At 40.1% G+C, this 15,040-nt stretch overlaps 1 protein-coding gene and 1 long non-coding RNA gene across 3 annotated transcripts in view; both read left to right on the plus strand.

The window, feature by feature from the left end:
* The first annotated feature begins 6,965 nt into the window (after positions 1–6,965).
* TXLNB (taxilin beta) overlaps positions 6,966–15,040 on the plus strand; it is a 43,902-nt gene continuing 35,827 nt past the window's right edge. Inside the window, exons 1-2 of one of the 2 annotated variants that reach the window (XM_008518389.2) lie at positions 6,966–7,155; positions 9,398–9,850. In XM_008518389.2, coding sequence (XP_008516611.2) covers positions 9,412–9,850 — 439 coding nt within the window. In that variant the 5' untranslated portion in view covers positions 6,966–7,155; positions 9,398–9,411. The remainder of the gene's footprint in view (positions 7,156–9,397; positions 9,851–15,040) is intronic. The other variant, XM_070603167.1, reaches the window with a different exon arrangement.
* On the plus strand, positions 11,667–14,942 carry LOC139080804 (uncharacterized). Its single transcript, XR_011535600.1, has 2 exons — positions 11,667–11,757; positions 14,855–14,942. It is a non-coding gene; the product is annotated as an uncharacterized lncRNA (long non-coding RNA).

The following is a 15,040-nucleotide window of genomic DNA, read 5'->3' on the forward strand; positions in this document are numbered from 1 at the left end:
GTTAATCTAGTCTAGGGACAACCAACACCATAAGAGATATTAGGAGCAGGAGAGGCTCTTAAAAACTAGGCAAGAAGATAGACAAAACCACTTAATGGTCTGTCTCCAAAACAACGAAGCCTGTGCGTCCCCACACCGTGGAAGGGAGGTAGGAGGAAACATAACAAGGAGGACAAAAAGTAAGGTGTCAGGGTCCAAGCATGTGCTAACTCAGTCCGGTCCCGCTGGCCGCCTCTACCACCTTCAGGGTCTGTGTTGTTCCAGATCTTCTCAAAACCACACCAAATCATTGTGGAGAAAAAGACCACACACTTAGAATTTAAAAATAGGTCCACCCTCTTGCTAAGAACTGCATTGCAAGAAGGAAGGAGAAGAATACTCACCAGCTTGTAACTAGATGACCACCACATCCATCTTTTAACACATCAAAATGACAGGCTTTCCTTTAGGCCCAAGTCCAACCTTAGACCCCATCTGAGAATTGCTTTGTGCTCAGCAGGGGAAGAGGGGCCTCATGACGGTCAGGTAGGGGAAAGAAGAACTCAAGACCCTTAGGGAGGGGAATCAACAGAACTTTCGACACTGAACAGAGAAGAGAAAGATGAACCTGTAGTCATTATTTAGCAAACCTCAGAAAGGCTGTTGGAAAGTGATGCCTTTGTCAAACCCTTGGAAGGAGCCGCAGTGCTTGTGTGGTAAGACATCATGGGTCTGTCACGTGGGAGACTTTAGTTAACTCTTGGCAAAGTGCTGTCTTATTTGGAAGGGCAAATTTTTTCCATCAAGTGTCATCTCCCTGAGAATGGCTCAGGGTGGCTTTAGACAGGACCTCTGAGTCCAAAGGAGGTGGGGAGATGATCTGTGAGGTCTCTTCCTCACCAAGGTTCTGCAGATCCCACAGTAGCCATCAACCCTCAGAACAAGGAGGCATGAGAAGAGGGGAAGGAGGGAAGAAAGATGGCTGACAGGAGAGTCCCAATCTAGAGCCAGGGGTGGCTTGGCAACCTCAAAGTCAGGACCACCAGCAAGCACCATTTCCGTCAATCGGCACCACTGTCTTGTTGCGGTCACTAATTTCTGTATCTTGTGACCAAAGTTCTTTCAAATGGGACAGGTTTCCCAAGTTTCCTATGGGGAACATGAGCCAGAGGAAGTATGACACCACAACAAAGAGACTGTGCCCCTGGAGTTCAGGTGCTTCTGCCCTCAGTGTTGAGTATTCAAATGCCAGCAGGGTTTTCTGCCAATCGGCAGCAACAAGCAGACCCCCATCCAAAGGAGCAGCCTGGAACTCTGCTGGGCAGACTGCTGATGATACAAGTTTTAGACAAGACAAAGGGGAGGAATGTCTCCATGCTCTGGTCAGTGACCTTCAAGCCCACTTTCTAGTACTTGGCAATTGGAACATTCCTCCTGCTCCAGGGGAATGTCATTGCTGCAGCCCTTGGCAGCCGATAAAACTCAGCTCTACCCTCAGTGGGCACATTCCGGATGATGAGGCAACACAGTCCTGGGTCTCTGCTACATTCAGCAATGCAGTAGGGAGGCGCTTTTCAAAGATGAGAGGTCCAATATTACTGCAACATGACAGACTTTATTCTGACCTTCCTCGAACAAAATATTGACAGCCAAATCTCCCTAGTAGAATGTATGCAGCAACATCTCCTCAATTCAGATGACCAGAGAATCAACGTAAAGGAGCTTACCCGAAAATGTATCTGCATTATTTGTAAGAAGAAATTCATGATTGAATTGTTATCATGAATAAAATATTTGAATGTAATTAAATAAGGCCACTTAAAAAGTGGAGTTCTTTCCAAGAACAAGTATAGCACCTAATATTTATGTAAATTTCAAATGATTTATTTCATTCACAAAAGCTAGCTCACATTGCCCTTCACTAGAGACAATCTTTGACTAATTCTTGCTTTAAAGTAATAAAAAAAATTCTTGTAGAATGTGAACATACTTTTCACTTCTGGAGACCAATCGCACACAACTGGTACAAATTAAAGAGGTGTCACCATAGGAATTGAATAGTGTCACTTGCTGTGTGGTTTGTATTTAGGCTAATTGAAAATAATCTCTGCCTGGCCACAGCCCACATCTTCTCCTATTCTAGAAACACAGAGGCGATGTCTCTTGAGTAGTAACAAAGTGAACAAAGATTTGCTCCTCACCCCAAGCCAGATCTAACCCGGGTCAAGCGTATATACTACAACCAAGAAATGAGACAATAGATCCTCAGGCTTAAACTTGATTCTAGACAGCAACAATTTCAAAATGCTATTATTGTGGAAAATATTAATTCTCATTTCACAGGCTTCACTTAAACACATCATTATTGGAATTCGTTAACATGGACTATGTGTTCATTACATACACCACATTTACTGTGTTAGTGTCATAACAACCATATAAAATAGGTAGTCCTTATTTTACAGAGTAGGAAATTGAAGCTGAAGAAATTAAAATATAGCCTAATTAAAAGACAGACATGAAATTCATATGGAAGCTGCCTGATTTTCAGGCTTATAATCTTCATTGTTTTATGATTTCTGTTTCCCTTAAGCCTGTGGTAGAAAAGTATAGAATTCAAAGACTCTTATATTTGAAAGAGATCTTAAGAGAATCATTTCATCTAATTCTCCTGTCCTCCCATGTAGAAATTTCTTTCACAGTATCCCTAAAAGAAAGAACAACCACACTCTATCGGATATTTCTGAAACTGGAGCTTCTTATTTTGGGGAAAAGTTCATTTCATCACTGGTCCACTATAACTGATAAACAGATCTTCCTGACTCCAAGACAGGATTGTAAAGACCTTTTTGACCTCTTTCTCCTCTAAAATTTACTAGCAAACAAGAAGAATGAGAAACAGAAACAGAAACTCTAACATCAGTGAAACCAGAAGAATTGAATCCGTAAACCCCAAACCACAATGAATGAGGACTAGAACGAAAGACGTAATGGTAAATGATCCAACAGGGAAAGTGCTTGACAGATATAGGGGTGGGTGGCCGCGGATAAGTGAGAAGCTAATTTGCCTGGAGGACTCTGAAAAGACTGCAGAATTCAAGGTCAGCACTCAGCAAGCAGAGATACTGTCAAAAGTAGTAATAAGGCGGGGACTAGAGGAGGATCGTTTGATGACTGGTTTTTTGTTTGATTGGTTTTTGGATTTTAATTAGGAGAATAAACAGTTAGACTCAAGGATCCCCTATTCCACCTCACAAAGTCAGGTAACCTCTCTCCACCCTTTCAGGATGCCTGAGGGTTGTCCTCTGGGGAAGCTTAATCAGAAAGGCTCTGGCCTCAGGCACATGAGGCCCAGAGGAGGACAGGGTGAGGAACACTGATAAAGGGGGAAGGGGTTAAAGGCATGGGTCTCCAGAGTGAAAACCCATTGCATCCAACACAATAAATGAATAAAGAGCCAAATCAAATTTAATCATGTGAAATTTCAGAATATCAGGGATAAAGAAAAGATCCTAAAAGTTTCCAGAGAGGAAAAAAGAAATAGATCATACAAAGGATCAGGAATAAGAATAACGCTGCACTTTTAAGAAAAAATTGAAAACTAAAAGGCAATAATACTGTTAAAAATTTGCTAGAAATGTAAAAAAGTTTTATTAAAAAAATCTTTTTACACTTTGTAAAAAGTTTATATTCAGTCAAACTATCAGCTAAGTAAGCATAAGGGTAGCAAAAAGGCATTTGAGGCACACACAGTCTCCTATAACTGCTTTCTCAGGAAGCCAATGGGCAACATGTGTCACTAGAGGAGGCAGTAAACCCAGAAAGAGGAAGAATGGGAATCGGGAAGCAGGAGAGAGGAAAGGGAATTCCCAGGATCACAGCAGAGGAAGTGCTGGGACCACAGCTGTGCGGCAGCCTGAGAAAGTCACCAACCCAGACTGGAGCAGGAGATCAAGACTCTGAGGGTGTTTGCATGTGGGTAATATCTCCGAGAAAATGCTAGAATGTATAACTTATCTAACAGGTTTGATCTGGGGGAAAACAGCTTAGAGAGGCATGTTACAGAGCTCCCATGAAGTTTGGGAAGACAGAGTATTCTCAACACTAAGCAAATGAAAAGAAAAGGTAATCATTAACTCCAGGAAAAACAGGAAATTGAAAGAGAATGCAACTATAATCACAGTGTTCTACCTAACTTAGCAGTGAACTTTATTTCAACAATGAAACAAAGAATATGAATTAAAAATTGAGATGTAGTTTTATGGAGAAATGAGGCAAAGAAAAGGGGTGTAAATAATTTAAGTCTTCATCTATCATTATGGGAAGACAACAGGTAATGTCAAAAATTGATGAGTTGACAGACAGCAAGATAGACGTTTTGTTTACAAATAAAGTTGCAGAAGCAATACCTGCCATAGTTTACTATTATTACCTCTGGGAGCACAACAAGGCTGGAGGAAAGGGTGGAGGGAGGACAAGGAATTATTGTTTCTTGTGATAAGCTTTTTAGCATCATTTGATGTCTTAAATACTTTCTTGTAATATTTGCATTAAAATTAAAATATTATTTTCAAAAAAGAAACGTATTCCTTACAGTAGCTCAAAGGTTGATTTTATAATAAAGCACTGAGTTCTATTAATTTGTCTTCCTTCCTTACCTACTCCAGTTCTTTGGGCCTCTAACAGGCCACAGATGGATTCTTGGGAGCCACAAGTTTGTGTGTTTGTATTCATTTCACTTGTAATTAAAAATGTATGAGTCTCTTCTGGATCATCGGAGTAGCTGTCATTTTGGTGCCACCATGTATTTCTGTCATTTTGGTGCCTTCATATCATATGTATATAAAAGCAAGTTAGTTCCAAGTAGCACCATTTTAATTATTGCAGGAAAATGAGAAAAAGCAGTAAAAGGTGCATTAGTCCAATGAAAATTATGGCAGGTCATATGAATGAGACTAATGTAACAATTTGAATGGACCAGGTGTGATGAAATTGAGTCATTTCACAAAGCACATTTTAGGACAGTGCCATGAACTCAAAAGGACAGACAGTCAGTACCATACCCATGTTATAAGTAGCAATTTGGATTCAGTAAAATATTATCTGTCACATAAAAGTAATGTTAATTTGAATTGTATTTATTGGTTTTGTAGGGTTTACTAAATAATATTTTTAAAAATTTGTATGGCATGATAACTAAAGCATCAAAAGTTTATAACTATTTTTATATTAGTACATATTGGTACAAATAATAATATAATAACAGTCCAGTCAAGGTGAGTTCTTTTTTTTCTTTAAATTAATTTCAACATTGTTATTTTACTGAAGGAATCTGTATGTTACTTGAGTTTGAGAATGGCTGACTTCCTGTTTGTGTTTGAGAAGCGCTGACTTCCTGTTTGTGTTTACTGAGAGGTCTGACTGGTTCAGTTGCTACACTCCAGTATGAGTCGCACTACTTGTCCCTCACCAAGAGCTCATTAACTTGGAAGTACTTTTTCTCTCACCCATTTTAATTCACCAACCTTACTATCAAATGATGCAATAAACATCTTTATTGTCTTCATCACTGGAATTTCTTTATCCTGACCTCTACTTGTTGGGTACACTCATCTATACACAACTTATGCCTCCTCTGAACTCGGAGAAAGGGGTGGGAAGAAGTTTGGAGGCGGAATATTTTAGTTTCCCCTTGCTACTAAAACAATTCACCGCAAATGTAGCGGCCTGAAAACAACACAAATTTATGATTTTACAGTTCTAGAAGTCAGAAATCCAAAATGAGTTTCACTGGGCTAAAATCAAGGTGTCTGCAGAATTGCATTCCTCCTGGAGGATCTTAAGAAGAATCCGTTTCCTTGCCTTTCCCAGCTTCTAGAAACTTCCTACATTCCTTGGCTTGTGGCCCCACATCACTCTGACCTCTTTCGTGGTCATCAACTCTCCTCTTCTGATTCTGACCCTCCTGCTTTCCTCTTTCATTTATAAGAACCCTTGGGATTACATTGGGCCTGCCCAGATAATTCTGGATAGTCCCCTCATCTTGAGATCCCTGACTTAAACACACTGGCAAAGTCTCTTCTACCATGTAAAGTCACATAGTCACCAGCTCCTGGCATTAGGGTATGGGAATCTTTCAGGTGGCAGTATTCTGCCTGCCACAAGGGGCTGTCACAATGCCCACCCTGTCCCAAGGTAGTAGACACTGAGGGAGGAATCTGCTCTGCAAAGTATGGGAGCACATTCTCCAGAAATAGAAAGAAAAGGGGAATGGATGTAGGTTAAGACAAAGAGGCAGTTTATGGTGAAGGAGGAGGAGGTGCTTTTTCTAAGGAGGATCAAGGAGCAAGTTGAAAGCTTGAAAACGGTAGAAAAGATGTGGAAAAGCTGGATGGTTGGAAATCCTCAAACTAAGAAAGAAAAAGCAGACTGCCTCCCCCAGGGCTTACCTGAGATGTGGACGCAATCCCCTGAGATGGGGACGCAATTCCCTGAGTAGGATGTGGGATCGAGGTCCCGCTGATTACCACCGACGTGAAGATGACACGAAACCCACTGCCTACATAGCCATCTAAATTTTTATTTCAAATTTTATAAACAAATCAAACAACGACATAAGAATTAAAGTAGTTCTACGACCTCCTTTTTGTTATGCCATTGTTTTTCCTTTCCCATGATTCCTATAAGAAACCTAACACCAATTAGGTTAGCATAAGAAGGGGAAAAAAGCAGATGAGCCACAAACTACACTGGAAATGAACCAAGAAAGAAGAAAAACCCATCTCTGCCCAAAAGAAGAACAATGATGAAAAACTGTGCTGGCAAAGGGGCTATGAACTGAGAGTTTAAATTTTTAAAAGGACAAAACATGAGGAGTCTGATAAGATCCACCAGCTGCTTCTCCCTTCTCAGACGTTTGCCCAGGAGACAGCTTCTGAAGCTAGGCAGTATTTCTCTCTCATGCGTCATACGACGTTCCTCTCCCTGCCACACCCCCTCCCTGCTCTCCTGCAGCCTGTGTGTGTGTGTGTGTGTGTGTGGGTGTGGGTGTGTGTGGTCTCTCTCCCTTGTAAGAACACAACTGCGGGCCTGTCTCCTGCTGTTGCTGCTGCTCTCACTAGCTTTCTGCCGCCTCTGGCCTCTCCTTTCTCTTTCTGCTTAGCTCCTTGCCTTCTGGTAAGTGTGACACACACTCCCCCAAGCCCTGTGAGAAGCTATTGGGTGTGGTTTGTGGTATTCAAAACTTGTAACTTTGAGATTTCCAGTGAACCGTTGAAGAACTTCCCATTGTTTTATTTATAATTAAATGCGTTGCCCAGGAAGGGACCTGTGTGATGACCTCCTGGGACAGCCAGCACACAGGAAAATTCTCTCTCAGAGGAGAAAAAAGGCAGGCAATAAAGTTTGTAGAAGATAAAATTTAGAAATAATTTCTTGTGAGAAAATCGATTAATATAAGACTATTTAAAAGTAACAGAGTTCTTTGACTTTATTTTTTTCCTCTTGTTGATTTCTCTTGAGGCTACTTTTAGGAATTGAGTTGTTCTGTGGTTTACAATGACTCAGTTATTCTATTTTAAAGCAAATGTGGAAGATGAGTTTAAAGGATACCATGGAATTAACAGAAAAAACATCAATGAGTATGGCCTCTGATGAATGAAGAATAAATCAAATACAAATAAAACACTGGCATTTAGACTAACAACACTAAAACTCCTCTGGTCAGTCAATTTAAATTCATTGCTTTGAAGTTTGGTTAACTTTAGATTTTATTTCATCCTAAGATGCCTCCTTAACACTTTAAAACCCACATATGGATTTAACCAGTAAATGTTTATGGTTTCAATTTGCACTAAAACGTATTCTCTTCCTTTGATTTTTAAAGATGAAGTGCTAAATGCCAGGGCTCCTTTTAGAAGAGCTTAAAATAACTTCTGGCTGGACAGCAGGTGCCATGTGTCTTTCTCTGAGTTCAGTGGAGGCATAAGTTATATATAGATGAATGAGCCCAACAAGTAGGGGTCGTGATAAAGAAATTCCAGTGATGAAGAAAGAGAAGTTGTTTACTGATTCATTTGATAATAAAGTTGGTGAATTAAAATGAGTGAGAAAAAAAGTACTTCCTTAGAAGTTAATGTGTACTTGCTGAGCGCCGTGAGTGGCAATGTCTACATGTTGAATTTTCTGTTCATGTTGGCGTTCAAGCAGTTGACATCAACTGGCCTGAGGCCGGGGGGGAGGAAGCTGTGCCGTACATAGAACAGTGTGTTTTTGTTTTCGCTTTCATGCCACCACAACATCAAAACCTGTGTGTTAAGAGGACCCCGTCATATTTTTATGCTGCTAATTAGCAGCAGCATCATTAGATATCACTTACAAATAAAATGTACCATAACTTACAGGCACAAACCAAATCTCTTGCAACCCTAGACATGATAATAATAGCCACAAACCCTGGAACCCTTGACTCAGCTCATGCCTCACCCCCTATTTCCAAAGAGCCCACAGTATATGTGGGCTATTTCCCTCATTCATCCGCTCCCTGTTCATTAAACATTGCTATTTATTGAAAACTCAGTTATCCTAGAGCTTCTTGACTGAGAAGAGAAAGCTGTAATATGTTTTTTTCTAAGGAAAGTCAGTTTTTATATTGGAACAAAAGATATGTTATTTAAGTTCAAGGAGTTATGATTATGAGCACCACTATGTTTTTACACTAGTTTGTGTACTAACTTATACTTTCCCTCACTTTCTGTCTTCTTCCAAAAATGATGCTAGTTTGAACCTCAAGAATAGCGTTTCCTCATTGATAATTACAGTTACTTATCTGGGAAAAGGAAAATACCAGAAAAGCAAGAAAGTATCTCCTATAGCCAGTATAATAATTCATTTACATCAGCGTATTCATATTAATCAAATCTTTATTTATAGATTAAAATAGAGTTTAGGAATGTTATTGTTATGAATGATTTTAGTAAATCCAATGGTTCTTGCATTAAATGTTTTAACTTTGAAAACAAAATATTTAAAATTTAAACACTTTAAATATATACATCCATGTACTTCCAATGATTGTAAATCGACACACAATTATATAAGAGAATGGTAACACAAATTGGCCATTCTAACCAAAATGACAAACACATCCATAAAAAACAAATCTTGAATTACTGTGTTCATGTCAATAATAGGAGATACTACTGGAATTTAAAAACCAAACCCAAAAATATGCTAACAGTATGACTTGATTTGGAAAAATGGCATTCCACTGTTCTTACCTAATTGCAATTTTGATGGTTTGTGGAAGTACATTCGCTCTCTGTGAGCAACTGTAACTGGAAGGTATCCATGTGGAGATCTCTTTACCATTTACGTGTAACTGGGTTAACTACATAAACCTCACTGTGCTTCCCACTAGATTCCACTCCCAGTATGGAGACTCATCACTCTGTGCAGCTCTCGGGGGAACCCCAGTCGACACCTCCGGGTGACAGTTCATCATTACCCAGTCAAAATGGCCTGGAGAAGCAAGATAATCAGGATTCCTCCACTTCACTCCAACCACCAGAGGAGGAAGCAGACGTGCAGCGCCAACAGGCAGCTCATGATATCTCTGAAGAGTTGAATCAACAACTAGAAGACATCATCAACACCTACGGGTCTGCTGCTGGCCCAGCAGGGAAAGAGGGTCCCACCAAGGTCAAGGGGCAGCCTGAGAACCCAGAACCACCTGACAACGAGGATGCGGATGTTGAGGAGGCCACTGAAGAGACAGAGAGAGAACCCCTGGCTTCTGGAGAGCCACCCACAGCCAAAGAGCCTGTCAGTAATAAAGAGCAAAAATTGGAAAAGAAAATCCTAAAAGGATTAGGCAAGTAGTTATGTTCTAATGTATGACTTTTCTTTGAATTATTCCTAAAAGGGAAACTTCCTCCAACCTTTACTAGAAGCCACATGTCATATTTATATTACTATAATAGCTTCCTTCAGGATCTCCCTACATCTTCTCTTACTGTCCTTGTCCCCAGACACACCCCCTTGACAGAGCTAAAGTGGACTTGCAGCATGTTACACACCTACCCTCTGTCCTCAGTGGTTTCCCATAGCTCTTAGGACAAAGACCAGAATTCTTCACATGGTCTTCCAGGCCCTAAGCATCTCTCCAGCTTTATCTCCCATCACTTTACCCCACAACATCCCCTTCCTGAACGCTCTGCCCCTGTCACCACCACTGCCTAGTTGCTAGACATTCTGACCTTCTCTTTCAGATCTTTGAACATCATCCTCCATCCTTCACAGGGCCTGGGTCTATCCTTTTTTCTCTACTTAGAAATTCCTGCCCATTCCCGTGTTCAGCCCTTCCAGCACTTAACTCATCATTCAGCTCACAGCTCAAACGGCACCTTTTTAGCTCACCCCTAGATATAGTCTTCCTGTTTTCTGTTTCTATTGCACCATGCATCTTTCCTTCCTAGCATTTATCAGTATTTGAGAGTGTGCATTTACTTCTGTGATTATTTGGTTCATGCATGTCTTCCCCACCAGCTCTTTTATCTCCAGAGCAGGGACTGTGTGTATTTGGACATCACTGGATGCCTAGTGTCCAGGAAGGTGGATGGCAGAGGCTAGATGTTCAATAAATATTGGTTGTTAGGATGAATGAATGAGCGGATGAAGGAAACTGGAACTGTTTAAAGCAAAGCTAGTGGAATCTGGATTTAAACAAAATATAAATATAGGGATGGTTCTGTATATAGAATGATTATCTATTAGATCACTTAGTAGTACGTTCTATTGCTATGTAAAGTATTTTTTATTTAACAAAACTTCAGAAATGTATCAATTACAGAATGTCAAAAATTGCAGAAAATATTTTTACTCTCGTTAGTTCCTTGGTTCAGCAACATATTCATTAATGCGTAGTCTTTTCAGGCACTGTGCTAGGCACACAAAGATAAATAAGTTGTCATGACCCTTGGTTAAGGAGCTCTAGGTATGGAGAGAGAAACAGACATGCAAACTAGTTGTTACACAGGATAAGTGCTGGAACAGGCACTGGAAACTGTCGGGAGAACACGTAGGACTGTAACATCAAACATGGCTGTGACAGAGTTAATTTTTTAGCTACAAGTGAAAGCATGTTACTGCCCATGTAAGTCCCCCTGTCTGCCTTCCCTGGTGAATTTCACTGAAAGACTCACTACAAATGCCACCTCCTATGTGATACGTTCTCCAAGGTGCGCAGGGAGAGTAAGTATCACCTTCCTTAGCTCTCCATTACATTTTCTGCAGTAATTGTTTATTTATATATCTGCCTCCCAAGCTGGATGAAGAATCTATCAAGGACAGGGACCACGTCTTACTCATTTCTGGAAAACAGTGTGGCAGAGTGAAGGATCATAGGCACTGGAGTCAGAACTGGGTTCAGACTCCAGTAACAGGCTATTTGTAAATCCAGAAGTATGTCTGTGCTGACATAGGACATCACTATGATGCTTAAAACCCATTGCTGGCAATGCTTTCAAGAAGGGCTGAAAGGCACATTCAAATAGCATACTTGACCCATCCAGTGTAAAGATTAAAATAACCCAGCTAATACCAAGTTCCAAATCGCAAGATTAGAATCATTCCAGTGTTCTGGAACTCTGGGAAAGAGAATGAAGTTGCCCTGTGTTACAGAGCTATTTTTCCATTTCTGTCAAACACATCTCAGAAATATCCCCTTGCATTCGTCATTGTTAAACTTTGCATAAGACAATACAAAACCACATGGCAGAGGTGAGTGATTTCAAGTGTACCTAACCAGGAAAGTTGTTTTGCTTGTCACTCTAGAACTGCTTCTGAACAGGCGTTTGTGTGTATCGTATTGAGGGCATGGATAAGAAGAAAGTAGAGGTAGACTTCAAGATGACCAAGTCTGAGTTCTACTCTATCTTCCCTGAGTTATCTCAAATATTATTTCTGTATTAACCTTACTATTACCAATAACCAAAGAAATGTTAGAGAAAGGAAAACTTCCACAGCTCTAGTTCTGCCACTATCTACAGGTTGCCAAATTTCAGTTGAATGTGTTTGATCAGAACCAATGTTTGTGCATCAGAAGGCCCAGGTGGGTCCACTCTAATTACATGTGTGTAAGCTGTTAGCCCTTCCATGCCATTCTCTGAATTCCATCACCATATTCTTCTAACCACTATACTATTTCAGCTGCTTTATGAATTAAAACTTTTTTGGGTGGGGGTAAGGAAGACTGGCCCTGAGCTAACATCGGTTGCCAGTCTTCCTCTATTTTGTACGTGGGATGCTGCCACAGCATGGCTTGATTCGTGGTGTGTAGGTCTGTGCTCAGGATCTGAACCTGTGAACCCCAGACAACCAAGGCAGAGTGTGCAAACTTAACCACTACACCACTAGGCCAGGCCCAAAACAACATTTTTAGTCTAATCTAAATATGACAATATTATTTCAGTTGTCTGCAGTGACTTTAGCAGGCTTCTTGGCTCTTTATCAATTAGATGGCACTGTACCATGGTCTAGACCAACGATTTTCAAACTTTATGCATTAGAATCAAATAGAGAATTTGACAAAAATGCTGTTCCTGAACACAGAGATTCAGAATTGCTATGTCTAGAGTGGGGCCAAGTCATTCTGGGTAATTTTGACACAAATAGATTGTGGAAGCAACAGTTCCAGTGCTTCAGAAAGAGCTTCCTCTACGCTTTTGGAGAAAATATAAAGTACCAGCTGTAGTCTTCCTTTAGGACCTCTATGGACCTGTGTAGAATTTTAGTAAGTCATTCAACCTGTACCTGAAGATACATCCTTAGACTTTGTTTACACACTTGATCAAAGATGAGTCTTTAATTGTTTGTACATTTACACGATAATAGTTGCTTTACTGGTATTTTTGAGATGCTGAAATATTCTGACCCTCTAACCCAAAAGTTTCCAAAGTATATACTTTGGGCGTTTGGGATTTCAGACAATGTTAGAGTTTCCTCACTACCAAAATTCTCTGACCTTTAATATACAACAATGAAAATCTCCAATAGTGATGGGCATAGTTTATAACATTTCCAAAACTTATTGGACCAAAAATCTCCTTCTTTCACTTCTTTGAATATTTGGGAAATATCTCTACAACCCAGGCACTCAAGGCCTGTGTTTCCTTTAGAAGCTACACATCCTCCCACAATCAACACATTATACATCAGAGCACATTGGGGGAAAGAGTCACTTTCTCCTTTGCATCTGAACTGAAGGAAACAAAAACAGGTTCTGTGTTAGACGGCACCACAACACGTTCTGTTGACATTGCTTCCCATTCCATCTTCCAGGCTCACAAGTGTCTCATTAATCACTTCTCTGACAACATTCTCTGGGCTTCCCAAGCACCACATAGTCATAAGCACAAAACAATGATAAAATGTAATATACCTTCTGAGTTTTAGATTGAGAACTGATTGAAAAGCCTGGAGAAAAATGAAGCCTATCCACAGGTCCATTCTGAGCTCAGAATCCATCTGGTCAATCCACTAATTTTATAGACAGGGAAATTGAAGCCTAGAGAGTTTAAGAGTTTGCAGAAAGGGTTACTCAACAAGTTAATGTGATTGTAAAATTAGTTATAAAGGAAGCAAGGGGCAGACCTGAACTCACTAATATTACAGGACTGAAGGTATATAAAAACAATCGACCCATTGTTGAGGAGTGTTTGCTATAGCTCAGTTAAGGGGTTTCACCTTTCCAGTTACAGGTGAGTTTCAGTTCTGCCTCTGAGGGCCACCTTGAGTAGGACATTGGTCTTCTGAAATGTCTTCAGCCATTTACTTAATCTGCCTCAGAATGGTCACTTTCCCAGATAGTCTGCTTCATCCATTTTAGCCTGTTTGCCTAGTTTCATCCTGAGAGGGAAATAGTCTGTTGCTTTGATACAAGTGTTAAACTTTCTGGAAGAGATGGCGAGAGACCAGAAGAATTCAGGGGAAAGAGGAATCAGCAGAGGCTGAAAGGTTCATGAGCAGATTGCTAGGGAAGCTAGAACTTAGGCCAGATCCTGAAAGGAGAGGAGGGTTGAGAGGAGGTGGAAGGGAACAGAAAAATGTCTTGAGCAAAATGATTAGTACTCGATTCTGACCAGAGTCAGGAATGGGTGCATTAACAACCTCCTACTCTTCCTGATGTTTTTCTTTTTCATTATAAGATTTTGCTTTATTTTGTTTTCCCTGGAATAATCTCTTCATTATTAGACTCCAAGATCTTCTTGTTAAGAAAGTTTTCTGTATAGTTATAGCCCAGAAATTTCCAGTAATTTAAACACATCATCAACCGACCTAATAAGAAGTCCAGATCCACCCCGAACAGAGTCAGAGGCCAAAGTTCCAAATACACATAGCAAGGCCACTAAAACACGAGAGAAATAAAATGTCAGCCAATTGGAAAACAATACAACTAGAAAATATGGGGCAGATAGTATTTTCAAAACTGATGGAACCAATAAAACCAAGAGAAACAAACAAAAACCACAACCATGAGAGGGGACAGTGAGGGGTCAGGGACTCTTCACAAATTCGAAAAGCAGACCAAAACATTTTAGGAAGACAAATATACCATCCAAACAATGTTAATTTTGTTGTCGCTGTTATCTAAATCAAGCTAAAAGTGATTAAAGCTGTTTCAGTCATGGAATCATCAAATCTCAGGGGCTGAACTCAGAATACATTTAATCAAGCTACTAATTTCATAGACAGGGAAATTGAAACCCAGAGGTTTTAAACGTCCGTAAAAGCAGTGACTGAACTAGTTGATGGCAGGGTCACTTCTAGAACCCAGGTTCAGGGTGAATTTAACTCTGCTCTCCTTCCTATCCTCTAGGTACATGCATCTTATTTCCCTTAAAAGATGCTCAGGAACTATTTGTATCACACTTATTATTTTTAAACTATTAAAAAAGAAAACAAAATTCACACTGAAATATGAATCTGGGTCTAATGCTTGAAACAGAACATCCACAATCTTTTCCTGCTGTAAGCTTCTGCCAGAACACACGGAAATCACGAA

The sequence above is a fragment of the Equus przewalskii genome, chromosome 32 (genome assembly GCF_037783145.1).
Source record: "Equus przewalskii isolate Varuska chromosome 32, EquPr2, whole genome shotgun sequence".
Classification (NCBI taxonomy): Eukaryota; Metazoa; Chordata; class Mammalia; order Perissodactyla; family Equidae; genus Equus; species Equus przewalskii.